General features: G+C 36.2%; 1 protein-coding gene across 1 annotated transcript in view; it reads left to right on the forward strand.

The window, feature by feature from the left end:
- Positions 1-18920, forward strand: part of lrrc8aa (leucine rich repeat containing 8 VRAC subunit Aa) — a 30094-nt gene extending 11174 nt beyond the window's left edge. The window contains exons 2-7 of the mRNA XM_051877620.1: positions 2207-2906; positions 4501-5109; positions 8909-9241; positions 10369-10539; positions 11793-12098; positions 17532-18920. Coding sequence (XP_051733580.1) covers positions 2217-2906; positions 4501-5109; positions 8909-9241; positions 10369-10539; positions 11793-12098; positions 17532-17807 — 2385 coding nt within the window. The 5' untranslated portion in view covers positions 2207-2216 and the 3' untranslated portion in view covers positions 17808-18920. The remainder of the gene's footprint in view (positions 1-2206; positions 2907-4500; positions 5110-8908; positions 9242-10368; positions 10540-11792; positions 12099-17531) is intronic.
- Positions 18921-25203: the final 6283 nt, after the last annotated feature.

A 25203-nucleotide genomic window follows, 5' to 3' on the forward strand; every position in this document is an offset into this window, starting at 1 on the left:
TTGAGCAACAGGAATGCTCAAAGCACAAATGGATGCAAAATACATCAGAAATATTATTTCATCAGGGCACTTTTGGCATCCTGTTTTCAGCATACTATGATTGGGACACACTTTTGACTATAGCAGACAGCAGCTGTTGTTAATTCTGAGATCCAATCTTGCAACCTTAATGATGTTGTGCCAGTCTCCGTAAAGAAACCTCGGGGCATAAATGGCCTTTATAAGCCAAGCATGCATCGTATGCCTTTGAAATGAATGCTAAAATTAGGTACAACTTTGAATTTGCGTGCGTGCGGTTTAATGGAGTTTTCTTGTCCTGTGTAACTGTACTCCCACAAACACAGCACAGCACAAGATGTTTTGCTGACTCATTTCAGCCACTTCCTGTGTCCATGATCTGAGCTTTGACTCGCAGCTACTGTAAGAAAAAGGCAGAAGAATAAATGACAGGCTTGGAAAGTGAGACACTGTGTGAGTGAAGTGAAAGGGGCAGCAGACAGAACAAGGTTAAAGGTCATTATAAAACACGTGTTTTTTTTATTTTTTTTATTTAAAGAACTTCAACATGAAATCAAAACGGCCTTTTCTATTACTTTCTTCTGTTTACCGCTTTAACATTCCTGGTCTTTCTGTGAACATCTTAAAGGGATAGTTCACCGAAAAATGAAAATTTAACCCATGATTTACTCACCCTCAAGCCATCCTAGGTGTTTATGACTATCTTCTTTCAGATGAACACAATCAGAGTTATATTAAAAATGATCCTGGCTCTTCCAAGCTTTATAATGGCATTGAATAGTGCCTGAATGTTTAAAGCCCAAAAAAAGCACATCAGTCCATCATAAAAGTAATCCATATGACTCCAGGGGGTTAATAAATGCCTCCTGAAGTGAAGCGATGGGTTTTTGTAAGAAAAATATCCATATTTAAAACTGTATAAACTATAATCACTGGCTTCCGGCAACGTCCGTACATGCGTTCAGGAGAGAGAAAGGGTGTTATTCCAAAGGGAAAAAGGTTTCTTTAAGGGAGTTAAATGTGCTTAATAGTCATAAAATGTCACAATGCAAAAAAAAAAAAAAAAAAGGTTTTATTGTTATTTTATTATTTATTATATTTTATCCATAGGTAGAAATTACCTTTTGAAAAGGTTAAGAATTAAATGAAAGGCTTAGAAATGACCTTAAGCATAATATTTTATTTATGTATTCATTAATTTTATTTTAAGGTACAAATTACCCTTTGCGAACAGCTGAGATGAGAATATGAAAGGCTTAAACATTTTATTTATTTCTTTTATTTCATTTATTTTATATTTGGGTAAATATTACCTTTTGCAAAAGTTTTAGCCTAATATGAAATGCTTAGAAATGCCTATGCAAAATATTGTTATTGATTTGTTTAATATATTTTATTGTAGAAATTACCTTTTTATGGATTTTTTTTTTTTTTAAACTTAAAGGCACAATATGTACATTTTCGCCACTAGAGGTCGCTTATTCATTTAGCATCTTCACGTCTACAGCTGGCGGAAAAGAATCGGGATGGGATTCAAGCAGAAATTAGATTAATGGATGAGATTATTAATGTTACTGTAGTATGAAGCAGAGCAGGACCGAGTGATGTTGAAGCAGAAACGAGGCCGCTGGAGCGATTGCTAATGAGAGACGAGTGTGACACATGTCTCGAGAGCAGCGGGACTTTTATTATGCCACAGTCGCTGCTTCCGCTTCTTCCGGTCAAGCGTATGTGGGGTAACGCAGTGCTGTTTATCGTTTTAGATACATTTATATGTTGAAAGTTGTTATAATGCTACTCTGTGCGTTCGCTCGGCGGCTGCTATGGGACACTGCAGTAAGCTAGATCGATATTAGTCATGGTAAAAACATGGTACTCGCGGTAAATCAAGAAAACTAGATTTAAACAATAAGACTAAACATGCTGAGCTATATAACAATGATTAGTTTATTATTTCTCTGGATTTAAACATTCTTGGAAACATTTGGGATAATGTAAGTCAACAAAATATATAACCGTTCATGGTTTTTGTATATTAAATCCAAAAATCTTACATATTGTGCCTTTTTAATGTCATTTTATTTTCATTTATTGTAGAAATGACCGTATTTCAAATATGTATTTATTTTAGGTAGAAATGATGTTGCCAATTATTGTCATTTTCACTCTTGTCCGCTCTGTTTCTCAGGTAAACCGTCATGATTCCCATCACTGAGTTGCGGTACTTTGCTGACACGCAGCCGGCGTATCGAATTCTGAAACCATGGTGGGACGTGTTCACAGACTACATCTCCATCGTCATGCTGATGATCGCAGTGTTCGGTGGCACACTGCAGGTTACGCAGGACAAGATGATTTGCCTTCCATGCAAATGGGTCGTCAACCAGACCTGCGAACACCTCAATGTCAGCGTGGCGCACAACACCGAACCGAAGGGCATCCAGTACGACCTCGACAGACACCAGTACAACTATGTGGACGCCGTATGTTACGAGAACAAGCTCCACTGGTTCGCCAAGTACTTCCCGTATCTGGTGCTGCTGCATACCCTGATTTTTCTAGCATGTAGCAACTTCTGGTTTAAGTTTCCGCGGACCAGTTCGAAGCTGGAGCATTTTGTGTCCATTCTGTTGAAATGTTTCGACTCGCCGTGGACGACGCGTGCGCTGTCTGAGACGGTGGTGGAGGAGAGCGACCCAAAGCCTACGGGGAAGATGAACGGCTCAATGGATAAGAAAGCCTCCAGCGTGAGTGACCATGATGTGGAAGCGAGCGTTCCAATGCTGCAGAGGACCAAGTCCCGGATTGAGCAGGGCATCGTGGACCGTTCGGAGACGGGTGTCTTGGATAAGAAGGAAGGGGAGCAGGCCAAGGCACTGTTTGAGAAGGTGTGTGCATATGCTTTATTTAAGGGTTGGTCTCGAGTCACAAGCGGGATGTCTAGTTATAATGCTGTGTTCAAATACCTAGTGAACTGCCTCTGTAGTCAGCATTTCAAGGCATCATAGGTGCACTCCAGATGAGAAGACTGTTCCTTTATTCCTCCAAAACACCTTCTTTAGGCAATCCTAGAATTGCATTGCGACAAAAATACATAAATATTAATATATTTATGATTTAGAAATTTATATTCTGTTCATATACTAATAAATTAAAAGTATATAATGTATAAATACATATATTTATATTTATATTTTTAAATGTGTTCTTGTTATTTATATACTTATTTCGTCTGATGCCGAAAAGTAGTGATATTATTAAATAAATATTTAGATATTAGTATTTTGTTATATTATATTTTATTATATTATAGTATTATATACAGTATATTTAGATATATATCTATTTTATAATGTATAAAAATGTATATTTCCTTCTTATACTAATAAATAAAATATACTTATTTTATCCCATACTGAAAAGTATTGATAAATATTACTAAATAAATATTTATATATTGATATATAAATAAATATAATTTATACATTTATACTTATTTCATATACTAATAAACAAAATATACTTATTTTATCCAATGCTAAAAAATGTATTGATAAACATTCTTAAATAAATATTTATCTATTAAAATATATTTAATACATTTTTATAATTTGTACATTTAAACTTACTTCATATACTAATAAATAAAATATACTTATTTCATCCTATACTGAAAATTGTTGATAAATATTACTAAATAAATATTTATGTATTGATATATAAATAAAATATATAATTTAATTTATATATTTATACTTATTTCATATACTAATAAACAAAATATACTTATTTTATCCAATGCTAAAAATGTATTGCTAAATATTATTAAATAAATGTTTATCTATTAAAATATATTTAATGCACATTTATGATTTATACATTTATACATACTTCATATACTAATAAATAAAATATATTTATTTCATCCAATGCTGAAAAGTATTGCTAAATATTATTAAATAAATATTTATATATGAATATATTTTTAATAAATATATTTATAATGTAATATATACTAATAAATAAAATGTACTCATCCCGTTCTGAAAAGTATTACTAAACATTATTAAATAAATATCTATTTATTAGTAGTCATTTAAAAATATATATTTAAAATTTATAAATATATACTTGCTTTACATACTAATAAATAAAACATTTAATCTTAGGCTGATTGATAAATGTTATTAAATATGTTTTTATATTTATGATATTTTACTCAGTTATTTACTGTATTTTTTGTTTTATTTTATTAATTTTTTTAATAAAAAAAAAAAAATATATATATATATATATATATATATTTTTTTTTTTTTTTTATGTTTGTGTCACATTAACTCGTAAATCGTTTATATGGATCTATTTCAGTTAGAATACCTTCTATGAAGTTGTCTATGTAGGTAGTAGACGGCAAGGTAGTTCACTAGGTTTCGTAGCAGAGCCCAAATATTCCGAGTATATCATCTCATCCTCCTTTTGCAGGTGAAGAAGTTCCGTATCCATGTGGAGGAGGGCGACATCGTTCACCGCCTTTACATCCGGCAGATAATCATCAAAGTCTTCCAGTTCATCATCATTATCTGCTACACCATGTACTACGTTCACTACATCACGTTTAGCGTGACATGCACCGTGGACATCGAGCGGCTGACCGGTTATCGCACATACCACTGCGCTCATCCTCTGGCGACACTTTTTAAAATCCTGGCCTGCTTCTACATCAGTCTGGTGGTGGTTTACGGCCTCATATGCATGTACACACTCTACTGGATAATTAGCCGCTCGCTAAAACGATATTCCTTCGAGTCCATCCGCGAGGAGAGCAGCTACAGCGACATCCCGGACGTGAAGAATGACTTTGCCTTCATGCTGCACATGATCGACCAGTACGACCCGCTGTACTCGAAGCGATTCGCCGTGTTCCTGTCGGAGGTCAGCGAAAACAAACTGCGGCAGCTGAACCTGAATAACGAATGGACTCTGGAGAAACTCCGACAGAGGATAACCAAGAATTCGCAGGAGAAACTAGAGCTGCACCTCTTCATGCTGAGCGGGATTCCAGACACGGTGTTTGACCTGGTAGAGCTGGAGGTGTGTAGGATTGCATGCTTGAATGTTTGTATATATATAAATAACCTACCAGTTACATATTCAAAGGTTCAAGTCACATGTTAGAAGGTCATGCTTATAGGCTTGATGTAGACTTGCTGAATGTAGCCTGTTCCCTACTAAACATCCACACAAGTAGGGCTGCACAGTTAATCAAAATGAATCCAAAATCTTGATATGGCTTATTGCGATTATTAAATCGCAAAGGCTGAGATTTAATTTTAAAAATCAGTGCGTCTCATTTCACAGTATTCGCTGCTTCACATGGGCCCTGTTCACACCTGATATCAGGATGCATTTTAGTCAATCAGATCACAAGTGGAAAAATGGCCACACTTTAGTTTTAGGGTCCAATTCTCACTATTAACTATTAACTTCTGCCTCAATAAAACCCCTAATGACTGCTTATTAAGGTTAAGTTTAGGTATTGGGTAGGATTAAAGGGTTAGTTCACCCAAAAATGATAATTCAGTCATTAATTACTCACCCTCATGTCGTTCCACACCCGTAAGACCTTCGTTCTTCTTCGGAACACAAATTAAGATATTCTTGATGAAATCCGATGGCTCAGTGAGGCCTCCATTGACAGCAATTAACACTTTCAGATGTCCAGAAAGCTACTAAAGACATATTTAAAACAGGTCATGTGACTACAGTGGTTCAACCTTAATGTTATGAAGTGATGAGAATACATTTTGTGCGCCAAAAATAACAAAATAGCGACTTTATTCAACAATATCTAGTGATGGGCGATTCCAAAACACTGCTTCATGAAGCTTCGAAGCTTTACGAATCTTTTGTTTCTTTTTGTTTTCAGTGGTTCGGAGCATGTGTCAAACTGCCAAAGTCACGTGATTTCAGTAAACGAGGCTTCGTTACGTCATAAGGGTTTCGAAATTTCAATGGTTCACAACTGGGAGGCGTGACTTTGGCAGTTTGATACACGCTCCGAACCACTGATTCAAAACAAAAGATTCAAAAGATTGAAATCGGTACGTCTGATTGTTTAAAATACATGTACCGTTACACCCCTACTAAATACAGGTGTAAAGGGGTCGAAAACGTTTTGAGACCATATTTCGTTTAGATTTCCCTCCAGTATGAACTCTCACATGAGATTTCAAGGCACCTATCTGAGTGAAACACTTTCCACAGTGTGAGCACTTGTACGGTTTGTCTCCAGTATGAATTCTCTGGTGTTTTATCAAGTCGCTGGACAAAGTAAAGGTCTTCCCAAAGTCATGTGAACCATTCATTTCGAAACGTTTCGAAACACTTATGACGTAACGAAGCCTCGTTTACTGAAATCACGTGATTCTGGCAGTTTGATACACGCTCCGAACCACTGATTCGAAACAAAAGATTCATAAAGCTTCAAAGCTTCATGAAGCAGTGTTTTGAAATCGCCCATTACTGGATATTGTTGAATAAAGTCATTATTTTGTTTTTTTTGGTGCACAAAATGTATTCTCCTTGCTACACAACATTAAGGTTGAACTACTGTACTCACATAAACTGTTTTAAATATGTCTTTAGTAGCTTTCTGGGCATTGAAAGTGTTCAATGTGTCAATGGAGGCCTCACTGAGCCATCGGATTTTATCAAAAATATCTTAATTTGTGTTCCAAAGATGAACAAAGGTCTTACGGGTGTGGAACGACATGAGGGTGAGTAATTAATGACTGAATTTTCATTTTTGGGTGAACTAACCCTTTAAAGATGGAGATTTTATAGCCTGAAGTTGCTTTTGATTGACAAATGAGATGAAAAGCATTCACAGTAACTTTAAAGTGAAGGATCCAAGCATGAACTTTGCTCAGTGTCAACGCTTTCGCAAATGAGTCAGTAGTTTACTCGAGTGTGTGAAGCTCCTCTCACATGAGGTATGGCTTTTCTCCAGTATGAATCTTTTGGTGTCGTCTCAAGGAGTCACGTGATTTCAGTAAACGAGGCTTCGTTACGTCATAAGTGTTTCGAAATTTCAATGGTTCACCACTGGGGGGCGTGACTTTGGCAGTTTGATACACGCTCCGAACCACTGATTCGAAACAAAAGATTCATAAAGCTTCGAAGCTTCATGAAGCAGTGTTTTGAAATCGGTACGTCCGTACCGTACGGTTCGGGACAAATGCATGTACTGTTACACCCCTACTAAATACAGGTAAAGGGGTCGAAAACGTTTTGAGACCGCTTCCAGAGGTAGTCAAAAATGCCTCTAAAGTCCGCCTTCTCTTTGCCTACTGACCTAACACATAAACATTATGGGAAGCACGCTAGCCAGACGGGATTTAAACTTTGTCGGCTGAAGACCCAAGTTTGGTTTGAAGACGAAAAATGTACCAAGCACAATGTTCTCTCACCATTCATGATTTCTAACACGCACTCTTTGTCTAGCGGCTGTCAGAGCAGAAATTAAAGCTGCTGCTCTTTGTATGTTTTTCTGTCGTTTCTGGTCCTGTTCATATGTAAATTGCGCAAGCTTATTTTGTCCATGAGATTGAAAGATTTGAAAAAGCCCATAGACCCTCCCCTCGAAGAAATCAGGACAGAAGTGGTCAAAAGAGATGGATTAAAACACAAGGTGTAAACAGGAATGTGTCTCCCTCGTCTGTGATCTGTCGACCAAAACTCATCTTAATACCAGGTGGAAACAGGGCCATGAACTTCTGAGTTTGGGATGATTAATAATGTGCATTTTGAAAACGCAACATGCACCAACCATCTTCCCATACTTGTAATGAGAAGTGCTTATAAACCAGCTGTTGTCAACAAAAGAGAAGCTTTTGGGCTCCATGCGGTTTACCACCAAAATAAATTGTTAGATGATGGTTAACCATTTGAAAATGAATGAAAATGAAAAGGACAGCCATAAATGTTAACATTTACTGTAAAAAAAAAAAAAAAAATAGTGTAGAGAATTTTTAATTTCACAGTGAAATATTACAATAATATTTCTTATTTTGTTTATATTTGTATTTAGTAATAATAGTATTAATAATTTTTATAAATAATAAATTAACATTAAATATTTGTATTTAGTAGTAGTAGTAGTAGTAGTAGTAGAAATAATAATAATAATTATTATTATTATTATTATTATTATTATTGGAGCTCTAACAAAATAGCATTTTAAACTGGAATCTTTAAAGTCGGCATGAAACGGAAGTTGCTTGCAATAGTCTTTTCTTCCCAAGTGAATCAGCTTCTGGAATGAGAAAAAATGTAGGGTGGGACTCGATTTTGTCCTTCGGTAATTGATTGGATCATAGGAAGTTGAGTGTTGAATCGTCCATTTTGATTTCCTGATGATTTTAACAGAAAAATATGAATTAATTTTTTCCCCCAAATTTGTGCAGCCCTACACAAGTTCAAATCAGCTTCTTCTTAAGTAACCGCTTGTGTGCATTATGATGCCTCCTTATGATATAGGTTTCATTCTTGCTTCACAGCTGAGAAGGAAGTTAGAGGTATTTCCTCCCACATGGTTTGTGGTTTTTTTCTTTCAGGCCTTTTGTTGTTAAAGGCGAAGTGTGTAATTTCTGTGCCGCTGACATCAGATGAAACTGCAAAATAATGAGGTTTCCGTAATAATATCCTCTATGCTATTGGTTAAAGAAATAGGTTCCCGTCCCAATCTCACACCTTTGGCCAATCGGCTTTTTAGGATGCCTAATCAACTTGAGAAGAGTTTATGTAATGTTGCCTTTGCATATTACGTTGGTATGGGAGAAAGTATAAAAAAATACACTCATTATCTTTTTCATCCATCCATTTCATCCAGGTGCTGAAATTGGAGCTGATCCCTGACGTTACGATCCCGCCCATTATCGCACAGCTGTGTAACCTGAGGGAGATGTGGCTGTACCACACACCGGCCAAAATCGAGGCTCCCGCTCTGGCCTTTCTCCGCGAGAACCTTAAATCACTACACATAAAGTTCACAGACATTAAGGAGATTCCGCTGTGGATCTACAGCCTCAAGAACCTCAGCGAGCTCCATCTCACTGGAAACCTTAGCGCGGAGAACAACCGATTCATCGTCATCGACGGCCTACGGGAGCTCAAGAGGCTCAAGGTCCTGCGGCTCAAGAGCAACCTCACTAAACTGCCTCAGGTAAGATGATGTTAATGACAGAAATTAATATAAATTCATATAAATATTCATATAAATATTCTTACTGTGTGGAAGCATATCACAGTATGTGTATCTGATGACGGTAATACCATGCTGATGAAAGATTACATTTAAAATTGAGATTATTTATTATTATTTATCAGTGCACATTATCATAAAGACAAAACCTGTGATTTTTTTATTTTTTTTTTATTTATTTTTTTTTACCGAAAAATAAAAAGGAAAATTTTATATAAATATGTTACAGTTCAAATAATATATCTTTTAAATAGTTTAAATAATATAATATAATCAATAATCAATGTAATCTTTTTGTAAAGTATTTTGATAAATAATCGTCTATATAATAATCTGTATAATACAAAATAAATTATACATGTGTGTATATGTATATATAATATACCGTGTGTGTGTGTGTGTGTGTGTGTATGTATATATATATATATATATATATATAATATTATTTCTATATAAGTATTATAATTATAATTAATATAATAAAAAAATTTTTACCAAAAAATAAAAGGTAAATTTTATATAAATTTTAAATTCAATTGAAATAATATATCATTATAATAATATATAATAATATATATAAATAATATATATACACACAAAAATATTTATTTTATCTTTTTGTAAAATATTTTGATTAATGATCATACTTTTGTCTATGTAATAATCTGTATAACCTATATTTTTATATTATATACTATATAATATATATTTATATAATAAATTATTGTATATAAATTAATAAGTTATATAATTATATATTATTAATATATTTTAACTATATATAACAAATAGTTCCACTCATGACTTTCATTCAGAGATCATGCTTACCAATATTCAAATAGCTACTGTATTTATTCATTGTGCTACGCTATTAGTGTAGGTACTTTTTGTAAATATTCTGAAGAAAATGTTACAAAAATTTTTAATTTAATATATAAAGTGAAGATATAAGATCAGTAGGGAAATTCTAATAACTGTCCCACTGTTCTTTAGTTCTGGTTTTGCTTTTAATCGGAATAACGGAATTGCATTTTGCGATTTCTTTTAGGACAAAATAATGATTCAAGTACGTCTTTTTCCCCCTGCAGGTGGTGACAGACGTTGGCGTTCACTTGCAGAAGCTGTCCATCAATAATGAAGGGACCAAACTGATGGTTCTGAACAGTCTGAAGAAGATGGTGAACCTGACGGAGCTGGAGCTGGTGCGCTGTGATCTAGAGAGGATCCCCCACTCCATATTCAGCCTGCACAATCTACAGGTAATCTTAGTCATCCATAAAACCTGTGCATATAATTAGATACTACAGAACTAATGTATGCAAGTAAAATCAGATGATTTGAGTGTCTTAAAGAGAACCTGTTATGCTTCTCTTTAGTGTGTGATGTTGCTGTTTGAGCATGAAAAAGGTCTTCAAAGTCCCTCCAGCTGGAGTTATTCTCTATATCAGTGTTACTGAACTCCCTGAAACGCCTCCATTGTAGTCTTGAGTCATCTTTTCTGGGAATGAACATGTCACAATATTACTCATTTAAATAATTCATATGTGAAATAAAGGGGCGGGGCCTGGTTGACTTAGTTAGTAGTGTGTTGAAACTGGCAGTTATGGTAAGGGGCGGGACATTTCCCAAACACGCTCAAAGCGCTTGACCAATCACGACACACTGCTCCAGCCGACCAATCAGAGCACATTGTGCTTTTCAGAAGGAGGGGCTTCATAGAGACAGGAACTAAACAGAGCGTTACTGACAGACCTATTCTAGTAGAGCCCAAAAACAAAATCAAGGGCATAATAGGTCCTCTTTAAAGGTGACCTATTATGCCCCTTTTCACAAGATGTAATATAAGTCTCTGGTGTCTCCAGAATGTGTCTGTGAAGTTTCAGCACAAAATACCCCACAGATCATTTATTATAGCTTGTCAAATTTGCCCCTATTTGGGTGTGAGCAAAAACACACCGTTTTTGTGTGTGTCCCTTTAAATGCAAATGAGCTGCTGCTCCCAGCCCCCTTTCCAGAAGAGGGCGGAGCTTTAACAGCTCACACTTCAGTTGGTCAACAACAACAAAGCTGGAGAATCTCACGCAGCCAAAATGAGGATTGTCAGTAACGGTGTTTAGCCTTACATTGTTCATGCTTTGCTCGAACTTTTGCCAATGGCATTAGAACTGGTACACGGGCAGATTAAGGGGCGGTAATATTATAATAAGATCCCCTTCCTATGTCCTATGTCTAGGGGAGCGAAATCTGAACGGCTCATATTTTCACATGCTTGCAGATAAAGGCTTACCAAAACAAAGTCCTTTTTCACATTTTCTTGCTTGGTAGATGCACTGGGGACCCGATTACAGCACTTAAACACGGAGAAAGTCAGATCTTCATGATATGCCCCCTTTAAACTTGCCTCATCATATAAATGTTGTTCATTTCCTAAAGTTTGGCTGCTTACCATAGGAATTTCCCCTTGGGCTCTGTTCTTTTATTCTGATGTGCACATCATAACTTCTCTCTGTAGGAGATTGATCTGAAGGACAACAACCTGAAGACTATCGAGGAGATCATCAGCTTCCAGCATCTCCACAGACTGGTGTGCCTCAAACTCTGGTACAACCAGATCGCCTACATCCCCATCCAGATCGGCACCCTCACCAACCTGGAGCGACTCTACCTGAACAGGAACAAGATCGAGAAGATTCCCGCTCAGCTGTTCTTCTGCAGGAAGCTGCGTTACCTGGACCTCAGCCACAACAACCTGACCAGCATCCCTCCGGACATCGGCTTCCTACAGAACCTGCAGTACTTTGCAGTGACGGCGAACAGAGTGAGTTGAGCATAAATGTGCAGACTTGCATATGCACGTCACCTCATGTTCCTGAGAGATTTCATAAGAAGGTGTTATCTGAGTTTGTGTCAGCTGCAGTTTTACAGAGAAAGATAGACATAAGCTTTAGAAACGGTCCAGAATAGAGGTCTGCAGGGACCGCGGGACCCGATAAGATTTCTTGCTGTGCGGGATTACATTTTGAATGAAAGGCGGATTGCGGTCGGTAACTTTAGTATACTTTAGGCGGGAGCAGGCGGTCTGACAATAACCCGGTCGCTCCCAAGATGCTTTGACATCTGTGCTTGAACTTGAAGTGAACAAAACTTTCTGCAGTGGTGGCGTTCCCACAGTCACCAGTTCCCTGTCCTGAGAAACCTGGCAAGATATGTTATTTGCATTAGAGGTCTGCGCAAGTGCACCTTCAGAGAACATTCAACCTTTGTGATCGAATTTTGGAGGAGAGACGTTCTGAAACGGTCGTCAGTCAGCGCCATTCTGTTCTTGCGTGGATGTTAAAAAAGATTTCATTTTGCAGTATAGCTAGTAAGCCAACAGTTTTCGTTTATGTAATTTTGGCATAGCCTATAGTTTTGAGGGACATGTTGTAGGCTATTTAATTTAGCCTATTTTTCTCTGTGATATTTAGTCTATTATTCTTTGTGACATTTTTTCTCTGACATTTTTTAGGGTGTTGACAGCATCATAGACAAATAACAAATACAAATCTTGTATATGCAACATTTTATATTTGTTATCCCCAATCACTCTTTCTTTTAGGGGAAGTTTAAACGCGAGATTCTGGAAACGATCTTTAGCAGGACCCGTCGGGTCGGGAAGAAAATCACTATATGCGGATAGCGGGTGAACACAGAGTGAATTTTAGGCGGGAGCGGGTGTGTGCAGAATAGAACCATTGCGGGAGCGGGACGAAAAAAACAGTCCCGTGCAGACCTCTAGTCCAGAACACACTGCTAATAGGGATTAGAAGTGAAAAGTGGAGGCAATTATATCTTAAAGCATCCGTATGAAAACAAACCTGGTAAGTGACAAAAGATCTGGGGAGAAAAAACAAGATTCTCAGTGCATTCCAGTGAATCATTCATGAGATATATCGTAAACTGAATTGGGAAAGCATTCCACAAGTGAGCAGAATATGTGCGGAATACAAAGAAAAAAAAGAAAAGAATCAGGAGGAAAAGAATCCAGCTCATATATTTGCTATACCATGTCGCATTAAAATACCAAGCGATATGTTATTCTTCTGACGTCTGAAAATAAAACAGACAGATAAGGATTATTTGTAGCACAACCTTATCATCTGAAATTATTTGTCTTTTTGAGTGGAACTTCCCCAAACCGGAAGTGCCTCCCATAATTCAAAATTTGTTAAAAAAAGAAGAAAGAAAAAGAAATTAATAGTTTTGAAATTGAAATTGATTTAAAAGTGACATTAAAAACATTTTATAATGCTACAAAAGATTCTATTTTAAATAAATGCTTTTCTTTTAAACTTTATATTCAGCAAAATGATTCCTGAAGGATCATGTGACACTGAAGACTGGAGTAATGATGCTGAAAATTCAGCTTTGGTCTTATTGTCTTATCAGTGCACGTCATTTCAAAGAAGGATGTTTTCATAATCTTTCATTATACTAACTTGCTCACGTCTTAATTAACGGGTCCAGAAATCCTGTTTGCTGTATTCCTGATTTCAAAGCAACTCGGCTCTTTCCACACACTCAAAATGCATGTTGTGCACACCTATCCGTCAAACGCCCATCTGAGCTCTCTCTAGGGTGGAAGCGGCATTAGACGGCGCCGTTGTTTTACTGAATCTGGATTCTTTGGATGCGAGTCAGATAATTCCAAGGAGGTAAACAGGGAATGTACAGACATAAAGTCCAGGAACATTATTATGCAGCACACAAAACCTGTCTCTCTCATGTGTTTTGAGTTTGACGTGCACTTGTGGTTGTTTTTAGTAACGGGTGTGTTTGAGAGTGTGTGTGGCATGTTTCTGAAAATAGCGGGTTTATGGGACCTCCTGTCGAGAAGTGTGAGCACCAGGGTTATTATAGTAAACTACAACTTAAACCATTAAAAAAAAAAAAAAAAAAAAAACATTTTTGTTACTTACGATAACTGACATGGGGTGTCAAATTGGTTACTCGCTATATATATATATATATATATATATATATATATATATATATATATATATATATATATATATATATATTAATAAAATTAAATTAATAAAAACTATACAACCAGTCAAAAGTTTGGAAACATTACTAATTTAATGTTTTTGAACGAAGTCTCTTATGCTCATTAAGGCTGCATTTATTTCATAATAAATACAGAAAAAACAATAATATTGTGAAATGTTATTACAATTTAAAATTATGGTTTTCTATTTTAATATACTTTAAAATGTAATTTTTTCCTGTGATCAAAGCTGAATTTTCAGCATCATTACTCCAGTCTTCAGTGTCACATGATCCTTCATAAATCATTCTAATATGATGATTTGATACTCAGTTATTATCAATGTTGGAAACCGTTGTGTTGCTTAATATTTTTTTGGAACCTGTGATACTTTTTTTCAGGATTCACTGATGAATAAAAGGTTAAAAAGAACAGCATTTATTCAAAATATAAATCTTTTCTAACAATATAAATCTTTACTATCACTTTTTATCAATTTAACACATCTGTGCTGAATAAAAGTATTATTTTTATTCAAAAAAAAGAGAGAGAAAAAATTACTGACCCCAAACTTTTGAACGGTAGTGTATATTGTTACAAAAGATTTCTATTTTAAATAAATGCTGATATTTTTGAACCTTTTATTCATCAAAGAATCCTGAAAAAGTCTCACAGGTTATAAAATAATATTAAACTGTTTCCAATATTGATAATAAATCAGCATATTTGAAGGATCATGTGACACTGAAGACTGGAGTAATGATGCTGAAAATTCAGCTTTGCATCACAGAAATAAATTATATTTTAAAGTATATTAAAATAGAAAACCATAATTTTAAATTGTAATAATATTTCACAATATTATTGTTTTTTCTGTATTTATTATGAAATAAATGCAGCCTTAATGAGCATAAGAGACTTCGTTCAAAAACATTAAAAATAGTAATGTTTCCAAACTTTTGACTGGTAGTGTACATAGACAGACATAGACCCTTTGGTCTATAATCTAATGGAAAATATACAAATATTAATAATAAACTACAATATTATCTCAATAATACTAACATAACACAAACATACTCTCTCTATCTCTTTTTCTCTCTTTCTCTCTTCCCGGTTCCTTCATTAGCTCATTATTATCTAAATGAGTTGTGTAATTTGTGGTATTTGTTGAGAATCAAGGTGGACCATAACTAGATGCATATGTTTGCTTTTTTTTTCTTTTCTTTTTTTTTTTTTTTTTAGAGTGTGTGCGTGCGCGTGTGTGTGCATGTGTGTGGGCCAAAAATTAGCAGCTTACTCTGGAGATAATTGGTTTTCCTGTGTATAATATGTTTTCAGGGTCTCCGCCCTGCCGAGCAAGTGGCTTTAAATGGGGCACGTTGTTTATTACAGATAGATTATATTACAGAGCTCTCTGGAATACTTGATTCTGATTGGTCAGTCGTGGCATTCTGCGGTCAATTATTGTGGCATTACAGCTGTTAAAATGGATAACTGACTGTTTTGATGAACAAATGATTCCCTGCATAGGCGGTGCTGGTTTTGGGTTTCTCGTATCAATCCAATCAGCTGATCATTATCGCAAAATAAACCCAAACCAAGACACCGGATCACCCTACTGTGACCTACTACATTATCCGTTATGTGCTGAACAAAACTGAAATAGCTGAAATCAAATTTTACAGTTATATTTTACATTATTTAGTTTACATTTACATAAAGTACATTTATTTATCTTACTTTGACAAAAAATAATTGAAAGGTTTATTAGCTATTGAACCACTCACACCAGCTCAGAGATCCACTCGTCTTAAAGCACATTAAAAACATCACATAGACATAAACAACAGTAAAAACTTGATTTTCACCACAGGGGGACTTTAAAATCACATTTTAAATTCTCAAAAAATAGGTAAACTATATATTTTCCTGTGCAAATAGAAAAATTTAATGGGTGTAATAACCTAATATTGCAAAAAAAAAAAAAAAAAGATCATGTTCTTCAAAAACACTTGTTTTAATCATAACAGGAATACTTTCTGTGAGTTTAATAAATATTGTGTACAAATAGTGTTCATTTAAGTTTAAAAATGTTGGTAACACTTTTACAAATAAGGTTTCATTTGTTAACATTATTTAGTAGCATATTAACTAACATGAAGTAACATGAGCAATATATATATATTTTAACATTTATTCATCTTTGTTAATGTTAGTTAATGAAAATATATTAGCACATGCAGTCATTAACATTAAATGGATAGTTCACCATAAAATCAAAATTAATTTCATTTTTGGTTGAATTAACTTTTTAAAGGCACAATATGTAAGATTTTTGGATTAAAATATCCAAAAACCACTAGAACAGTGTTATATATTTTGTTGACTTGTGTACTTACATTATCCCAAATGTTTCCAAGAATGTTTAAATCCAGAGAAATAAGCAATTTTAACCAGGACACAGGACTGTGTTCGTGTGTTGCCTATCAATGACATCATACCCGCGTTACCCTCAATTTTTTTTTTTTTTTTTTTTGTAGAAACCATGGAAACACCAAAGACGCTTTAATATATTATTTGTTTTATCAGACAAGGGAACAACTGTTTGGATTCATTCATCAACAGAAAACTAATCATGTTATATAGCTCAACACAGTAAGTCTCATTGCTTAAATCTTGTTTTCTTGATTTACCGCGAGTACCATGGTTTACCATGCCTAAAATCGATCTAGCTTACTACAGTGTGCAACAAGTGTCTCATAGCAGCTGTCGAGCATTATAACAACTTTCAACACAAATGTATCTAATATGATAAACACCACTGCTTTACCCCACATATGCTTGACCGGAAGAAGTGTAAGTGGCGACTGTGGCATAATAAAAGTCCTGCTGCTCTCAAGTAGTGTGTCGCGCTCGTCTCTCATTAGCAGTCGCTCCAGCGGCCTCATTTAGCTCCCACATCACTCGGTCCTGCTCTGCTTCATACTACAGTAACGTTAATAATCGCATTCATGAACATGATTTCTGCCCGAGTCCGTCCTGATTCTTTTCCACCGACTGTGAGGTGAAGACAACACCTCCCATGATTCCACAAAATCAAGCCATCATTAAGCTACACCTTTGTTTTGAATAAGCGACCTCTAGTGGTGAACATTTACATAGTGTGTCTTTAACTAATGTTAACAAATGAAATAATTGGGGGGTTTTTTTCCCTTTCAGATCGAGACATTGCCACCCGAGCTGTTTCAGTGTAAGAAGCTGAGGACGCTGAATCTGGGAAATAACTGCCTTACAGTGTTGCCGTCGCGTTTCGGAGAGTTAACGGGCCTCACGCAGCTGGAGCTCCGCGGCAACCGGCTGGAGGGATTACCGGTGGAGCTCTCCGAATGTCGCCTTCTCAAGCGCTCCGGGCTGATCGTGGAGGAGGATCTCTTCAACACTCTGCCACCGGAGGTCAAGGAGCAGCTGTGGAGAACCGATAAAGAACAAGCCTGAGCAAGACGGATGAAAGAGAAGCAACTCTTAATGTGGTCATTCTGCTTTCCTTTCATTTTTTTAAGTGATTTTTAATTCATTTTATTTGGGCGAAAAAGCATTCATTTCTCGTCCGTATGAAGGGAAGTCGTGGACAGTACGGTGCCATCTGTCCTTCGAAACACACATATACACTGATACACTCACTCAAACACGTTCTCATACACAAACGCACATTTTGCGAGGTCAAGTCATTTATGCACTGCCCCCTACAGGCACGGAGGGGCATGCATATAGATGACGACGACACCAACATGGAGTGCCTGTTAAAGCAGTGGCATTATGGGAATGCATAGATATAACAAGCAATATGTGGTTTGTGCATTATTTACTTAGTGGCTGCGTCCAATCAGGGAAGAGTCGACTGTTTATGAATGTGCCAGCTGAGTTATCAAATATGTAAAATGTACATTTTAGACCTCTGCAAGCGAATACCCACAGAAATAAATGCCAAAAAGGTCATATATAAAATCTACTACATATATATATGCTTTTAAGGTCTTTTAAAGATGAATATGATGCCATAAACTCTTGAAAATGTCTTGCTGAAATCTTACACTCCACAGACTAGAAACTGCGAACTCAAATGCTCAGACGGCAAACAAACAAAATGTTGCCATCTTTTCACAAATGTTGGACTGACTCAAGTTTGGATCAGGTGACCTGCACGTCACATATGATTGGTTGACTCAAAGGGGATGATGACGTCATAATGACTGTTGTCGTAGCAACGTTCCAACACTATCATGGCCTTAACTGTCTCTGAGCTGTATGCTGGAGGTCACCTCAAAGACAAAGTGTACATTTTACGTTTAAAAATTTTATAATTTTACAAAAAAAAATAAGAGAAAGAACAAAAAGAAACAGAACAGAAAGACTCGTGCAAACTGTTCACATGTTTGCAAGTACAAAAATCCTATGCGTTAATGTATCTTTTTTTTTTTTTTTTAATGTATATGTTCATATTTTATTTTATGATTTTTATTTGAACTTTTCTTTTGTTGGGAAGACTGCCTAATGTACACAATATGGCTTTAAACAAAACCAAGTAAAAATTTCTGATACACATTCAAATGTGTTTTGATGTGTTTCTTAAATCTCACACACACATGGGTCATTCTCAGGAAATTGTGCTGTTGGTGTCTGAACATTTTGTCTCTTTTTAAGCAGATGGAAAAAAAAAAAATAGTTTATTAAAACCTACATTATTAGTTACTAACCTTAAAGCACTATATTATTTTTACAGAAAGTTTTCAACTTGAATAGATAACATTAGTTAGTATAGTTTAATTATCTTAAATAAATCAGATTATATTTGAAATTATATTGTTTTTAGTGTTGTCAAATCGATTAATCGTGATTAATTGCATTTAACATAAAAGTTTGAAAATATATAATATGCGTGTGTGTGTATAAATACATACACATATATACACCGGCATAACATTATGAGCACTGACAGGTGAAGTGAATAACACTGATCATCTCTTTATCATGTTAGTGGGTGGGATACATTAGGCAGCAAGTGAACATTTTGTCCTCAAAGTTGATGTGTTAGAAGCAGGAAAAATGTTTGACAAGACCCAAATTGTGATAGCTAGACAACTGGGTCAGAGCATCTCCAAAACTGCAGCTCTTGTGGGGTGTTCCCGGTCTGCAGTGGTCAGTATCTATCAAAAGTGGTCCAAGGAAGGAACAGTGGTGAACCGGCGAAGGCTGCCCCGTGTGGTCCAATCCAACAGACAAGCTACTGTAGCTCAAATTGCTCAAGAAGTTAATGCTAGTTCTGATAGAAAGGTGTCCGAATATATCACAGTTTGTTGAGTATGGAGCTGCATAGCCGCAGACCAGTCAGGGTGCCCATGCTGACCCCTGTCCACCGCCGAAAGCACCAACAGTGGACATGTGAGCATCAGAACTGGACCATGGAGCAATGGAAGAAGATGGTCTGATGAATCACATTTTCTTTTACATCACATGGACGGCCGGGTGCATGTGTGTCTCTTATCTGGGTAACACATGGCACCAGGATGCACTATGGGAAGAAGGCGAGCCGGCGGAGGCGGTGTGATGCTTTGGGCAATGTTCTGCTGGGAAACCTTGAGTCCTGCCATCCATGTGGATGTTACTTTGACACGTACCACCTACCTAAGCATTGCTGCAGACCATTTACACCCTTTCATGGAAACGGTATTCCCTGGTGTCTGTGGCCTCTTTCAGCAGGATAATGCGCCCTGCCACAAAGCAAAAATGGTTCAGGAATGGTTTGAGGAGCACAACAACGAGTTTGAGGTGTTGACTTGGCCTCCAAATTCCCCAGATCTCAATCCAATCGAGCATCTGTGGGATGTGCTGAACAAACAAGTCCGATCCATGGAGGCTCCACCCCGCAACTTACAGGACTTAAAGGATCTGCTGCTAACATCTTGGTGTCAGATACCACAGCACACCTTCAGGGGTCTAGTGGAGTCCATGCCTCGACGGGTCAGGGCTGTTTTGGCACTAAAAGTGGGACCAACACAATATTATAATTTACAAACTTTTATGTTAAAAATTATTAATCGATTTGACAGCACTAATTATTTTTCTTTCAAACATGTTGTGTACCAAGCATGTTCAGGGTTAAAGGTCATTGCACCATGGCAAATATTACCAGAGCACTCCACATATGCAGTCAGAACAATTTTTTTTTTTTTTTTACCATAACCGTTATTCAGAAATTATTGGGATAGAAGAAGATGCTAATGTAAAAGTAAAACTAAAACACTGATGTGAGATAAGAGACACTTCTTTCTAAATCATGTGGTCATAAAACGATTAAGCAAGATGGTTTTATTTTTAGAAGCTCGTTTCTGCAATGGAATAAAAAAAATTAAAAGGTAATCGCAACTTTTTATCTCACAATTTTGACTTCTTTTCCTCTGAACAAAAAAAGTAAAAACTGCTCATTTCTATCTCTCAATTCCGAGTTTATAACTCGTAATTCTGACTTTATTTTCTGCAATTACAGGTTTATATCTCACAATTCTAAATTTATATCATAGACTATATGTCATATTTAAGAAAAGTAACCACAATAAAATTGACTGATATTCATTGTGAGGTGTAAAATACTGTAATTTCTTTCTTACGTTGCAATCTAAGACTTATTTTTCTTAAATGAGACTGCCTCTGATGTATGCGGCCTTCAAAGGGTGCAGCCCCTGAATTGGGACACAGCCATTGTAGAAAAATCTCTCGGCTTCCGTATCCCGAACGAAGCGTGTTGATGGGGGTGCTCTTGCTCTGGGTGATGTGTGTGCACGCTTACCAGGGAGAAATACCTATACAAGGAATTCCGCTCTCTTTTGACGTCATACAGGCCATACTCGAAAAAAACTCTCCGAAACCGGAAGTAGTTTATTTGGCACAGAAATACTACATCATACGTCCGACTCGTGTTTTGAAACTTTGCCCATGTTTAGCATGAGAATGCAACTCTTTAACAGTGTAAATAAGTCAATGCATTAGGGCTGGGTAAACAATATCGATTTCTCGATTTTAATCGATTCTCATTTTTACGAACCGATATCAATTCTTAAATCTTAAGAATCGATTAGTCTAGTCTGTTTTCAGTTGATGAATGATCAGAACATGTAGCGCGCCTCCCATCCAATAAATTGCAATAATCTTTGTGCTTTGTTACTTTTGATATGAAGCAAAGTCTCAGATTTCAAATGACATCCATCTTATTATGAGATTCAAAAAATAAATACCGTTTTGGCGCTGCTTAATGTGTCGTGACAGATCGCTTTAGTGCCTCAGTTAAAGAGAAGCGGCAGCACGGAGTGCATGTGAACATCCTCTCCTCCGCTTTAATACCAGTTACAGCGTGAAATAAACATGAATGAACATCTGAAGGTATGTTAAAATATACAGTACATCTTACCGAAATCCGTATCATGTCTTGTGTAATAGCTCAATCAGTGTTTCAACCTCGGAAAGACGTCAATAAAACAGCTTGTAAACAATGTCACGTAACGTCACATTTACCTCAGAAAACCATATTCAGTGACCATAAACTCATTAGTCAGCTAGAAAAATGAACTCTATAGAGAGCAGCATTCTGATAAATATAGATATGCACCATTACATATTCATTATAATGTTCTTCAATATTTAATGCATGTTTGAATAAATCAGTTATGACAGCCACGATGCAGACCAAATACGAATTGGAGTAGAAATATGATTATGTAATTCTAAACTTTATTTATTAGCCTATAAAAACATCATTGAGTGTAATTTAAGTGTTTGTATATAAATAAGTTAATTTTAACCTTCAATATTGTAGTAAAGTATTACCAACTGACTCCCATGTGTAGTTTACAGCATTAGTTGAGAGATTTTTTTCATCTAGAAAATTTGCCATGTACTGTAACTGATATACTACATCCAAAATAATCGATATCGAATCGAAATCGAATCGCAAGCATGTGAATAGAAATCGAATCGTGAAAATTGTGTCAATACCCAGCCCTGGAAGGCATGAAATAGCATTACACCCCCCTTTAACTGACGCGACGCCAGTTTACACTTCCTTCGTAAGTTGATGGAAGGCGGTCTAGCGGAAGCTAGATATTTTACTTTATAACATGTTAAATATGGATATTTTTCTTACACAAACGCATCGCTTCGCTTCAGAAGGCCTTTATTAACCCCCCGGAGCCGTGTGGAGTACGTTTTGCTTTGGATGGAAGCACTTTCTTCAGCTCATACTAGGTCTCGCTCACTGCCACTATAAAGCTCGGATGCGTCAGTATTTATTAATATAACTCCGACTGTTCATCAGAAAGAAGAAAGTCATATACATGTAGGATGGCTTGAGTAAATCATGGGGGAATTTTCATTTTAAAGTGAACTAATCCTTTAAGTTTAATATCCTTTTAGCATTTAAAGTCATGGCCACGCGTGCCATTGTTGCCTCAGACATTCACACCTATGTTCTTTAGTGCCACACCTCTCAACACACACAGTGAGTGAACACAGACCCTCTCTTTCTGTGAGTAAAGGCGCCACATGAAAGCTCCCATTCATTCACTTCACTCCTTCTGTCAGTGAAGTCAGCTCATGGTCAGTTCCAACCAGATGGCAGCCAGTTCAAACAAAACATAAACTTTCTTAAGTTATATGCACTTGAAACTTCATAAAATACCGAAACAACTTAAAGTCTGAATGTTGCACAGCCGTGACAAACTTACAATGACAAGAAGGTGTTAATGGAGAACTGATATCCTATGAGGTTGGAAGCATTCTGTTAACTTCTGTTTTGCTCGATCACATTTCTGCTAGATTAAGAGAACTGTTTATCGAATATGAGCAGCAAGGACTGGTCTACTGTTTTTCCAGCTGATTTGAAATCAGATTAGTGTTTGTTAATTGACGCAAACGACCAAACTGCAAGGTTATCATCTATATAAGCTTTCGGTTCCTCCATATCCCCAGTGGTGGTCAGTCAAGCAGACTGTACAAAAACAAGAGCGCTGAGAATAAAGAGAATCGTGTGTGTTGACAGTTTGTGTGATGCAGGCGCCACCTGCAGGTGAAGAGATAAAATGCACATACAAAAAAAACAACAAAAAAACACCGCAAAAGTACTACTTCATTTCTATAAATATAGGTCTCGGTCTAAAAAAATAAGTTGTTATTAACAAGAAATTGAAAAGTTGAACATGATGAGCTGGATCAGTCCGAGTTAACAGCTTATTGGAGGGAAATATTATCAGTGAATAATGTTACTGTGTGACTTCAGAAGGCTTGGAATATATTGCTTATTTATTTATTGTTTTGAAATCACTATAAATGGTTGTTGTATGGAAAAGAGTTGTATGAACTTCCATCAAAAAATATATATAGTGAATAGATAATGACAGATTTTATAATTGGGGTGAATATCACTTTAAATCAAAATTTGCATGGACTTAAAGGGACAGTGTACCCCAAAAAATGAAAAGTTTTGCCCTGTCCAAATACCCACACTTGCAGTCTTTGCACTTTCCACTTGTCTACTTACATGACGTATTTCCTGTATTTGGCTCAAGTGTTCAAGTGGGCGTGAAGACTGCAAGTGTGTGTAGAACTTTTGATTACCCGATGGGACACACTTATATTCTTGCAAAAAATGCAAGCGTTTACAAAGCTTTTTTAAAAATTATTATTTTCAATACTTGCATTACATTATTTTAAAATAAACTTCCAAATGTCTGTTCAGTGGTCGCTATGTAACTAACAGAAGACACAATTTTAAAATTGTGGTGCTTCTTTAAGTGATACAAAGCAGTTGCAAATGATGTACAAAATACACATAGCCTACTCATCTTTGCATCAATAAAATGTGCAACACGTTTTGTTTTACTACCAAATTATATGTAATATATAATTAATTTAACTTACAGTCGTATGTTTTCCTTGACATCTCGCGATTTCGGGGCATGCAAGTTCCCGAACATAATGCATGATGGGATACGCTTAGCCTCGAATACCGCTCCGAAGCGGTACTCAAGATAGTGTGGGTTTAGTGTGCATTAAGGGCACCGCACTTGGGCATTTTTAAGACATGGGACAGTCTTGCGCACTTACTTCTTGTCGCGTGCACACGCTCTCAAGTGGCCAAGATGCCAAGTATTTGGACAAGTCAACAGTCATCATTTATTCACCCTCAAGTTGTTCCAACCCTGTGTAGATTTCTTAGTTCTGCTGAACACAAAAGAAGATATTTTGAAGAATGTTTGTAACCAAACAGTTATGGGGCAACATTGTCTTATGGAAAAAAATACTATGGAAGTCAATGGGGACCAGAAACTGTTTGGTTACAAACATTCTTCAAAATATCTTCTTTTGTGCTCAACAGAACTAAGAGATTTATAAAGGTCTGGAACAACTTGAGGGAGAGTAAATGATGACAGAATTATTATTTTCGAAATCTGTCACACTATTCACTTGAGGGGTGAATCCTAGACAAACTAACATGTTAAGCACATTATTAATTACCGGCTCATACACATTTTGACCAAAGGGTTAACTTTATGAAAGTGAATGGAGACACTGACTAAACAGACACATTTTTTAAAAGTTTAGATCTCTTTTGTGAAGTCTTTTTCACCACTGTGCAATCTTGCACGTAATGATCTGCCAAACAAATTGATTTTCATCCTCCACAGGACAGAACCTGGAATTAAGTTTACTGGAGGCACATGTTTACCTTTTAGGTTTACTTAAACTCTCAGTATCTTATTAATGCACAGTTAACTTTCTTGCAGTGCAGTGAAAGAGCTACTGTTCAAAATCCAATTATTGCATCACCTTGGTTACAGTTTAA

This window comes from Ctenopharyngodon idella, chromosome 21, assembly GCF_019924925.1.
Source record: "Ctenopharyngodon idella isolate HZGC_01 chromosome 21, HZGC01, whole genome shotgun sequence".
Taxonomy (NCBI): domain Eukaryota; kingdom Metazoa; phylum Chordata; class Actinopteri; order Cypriniformes; family Xenocyprididae; genus Ctenopharyngodon; species Ctenopharyngodon idella.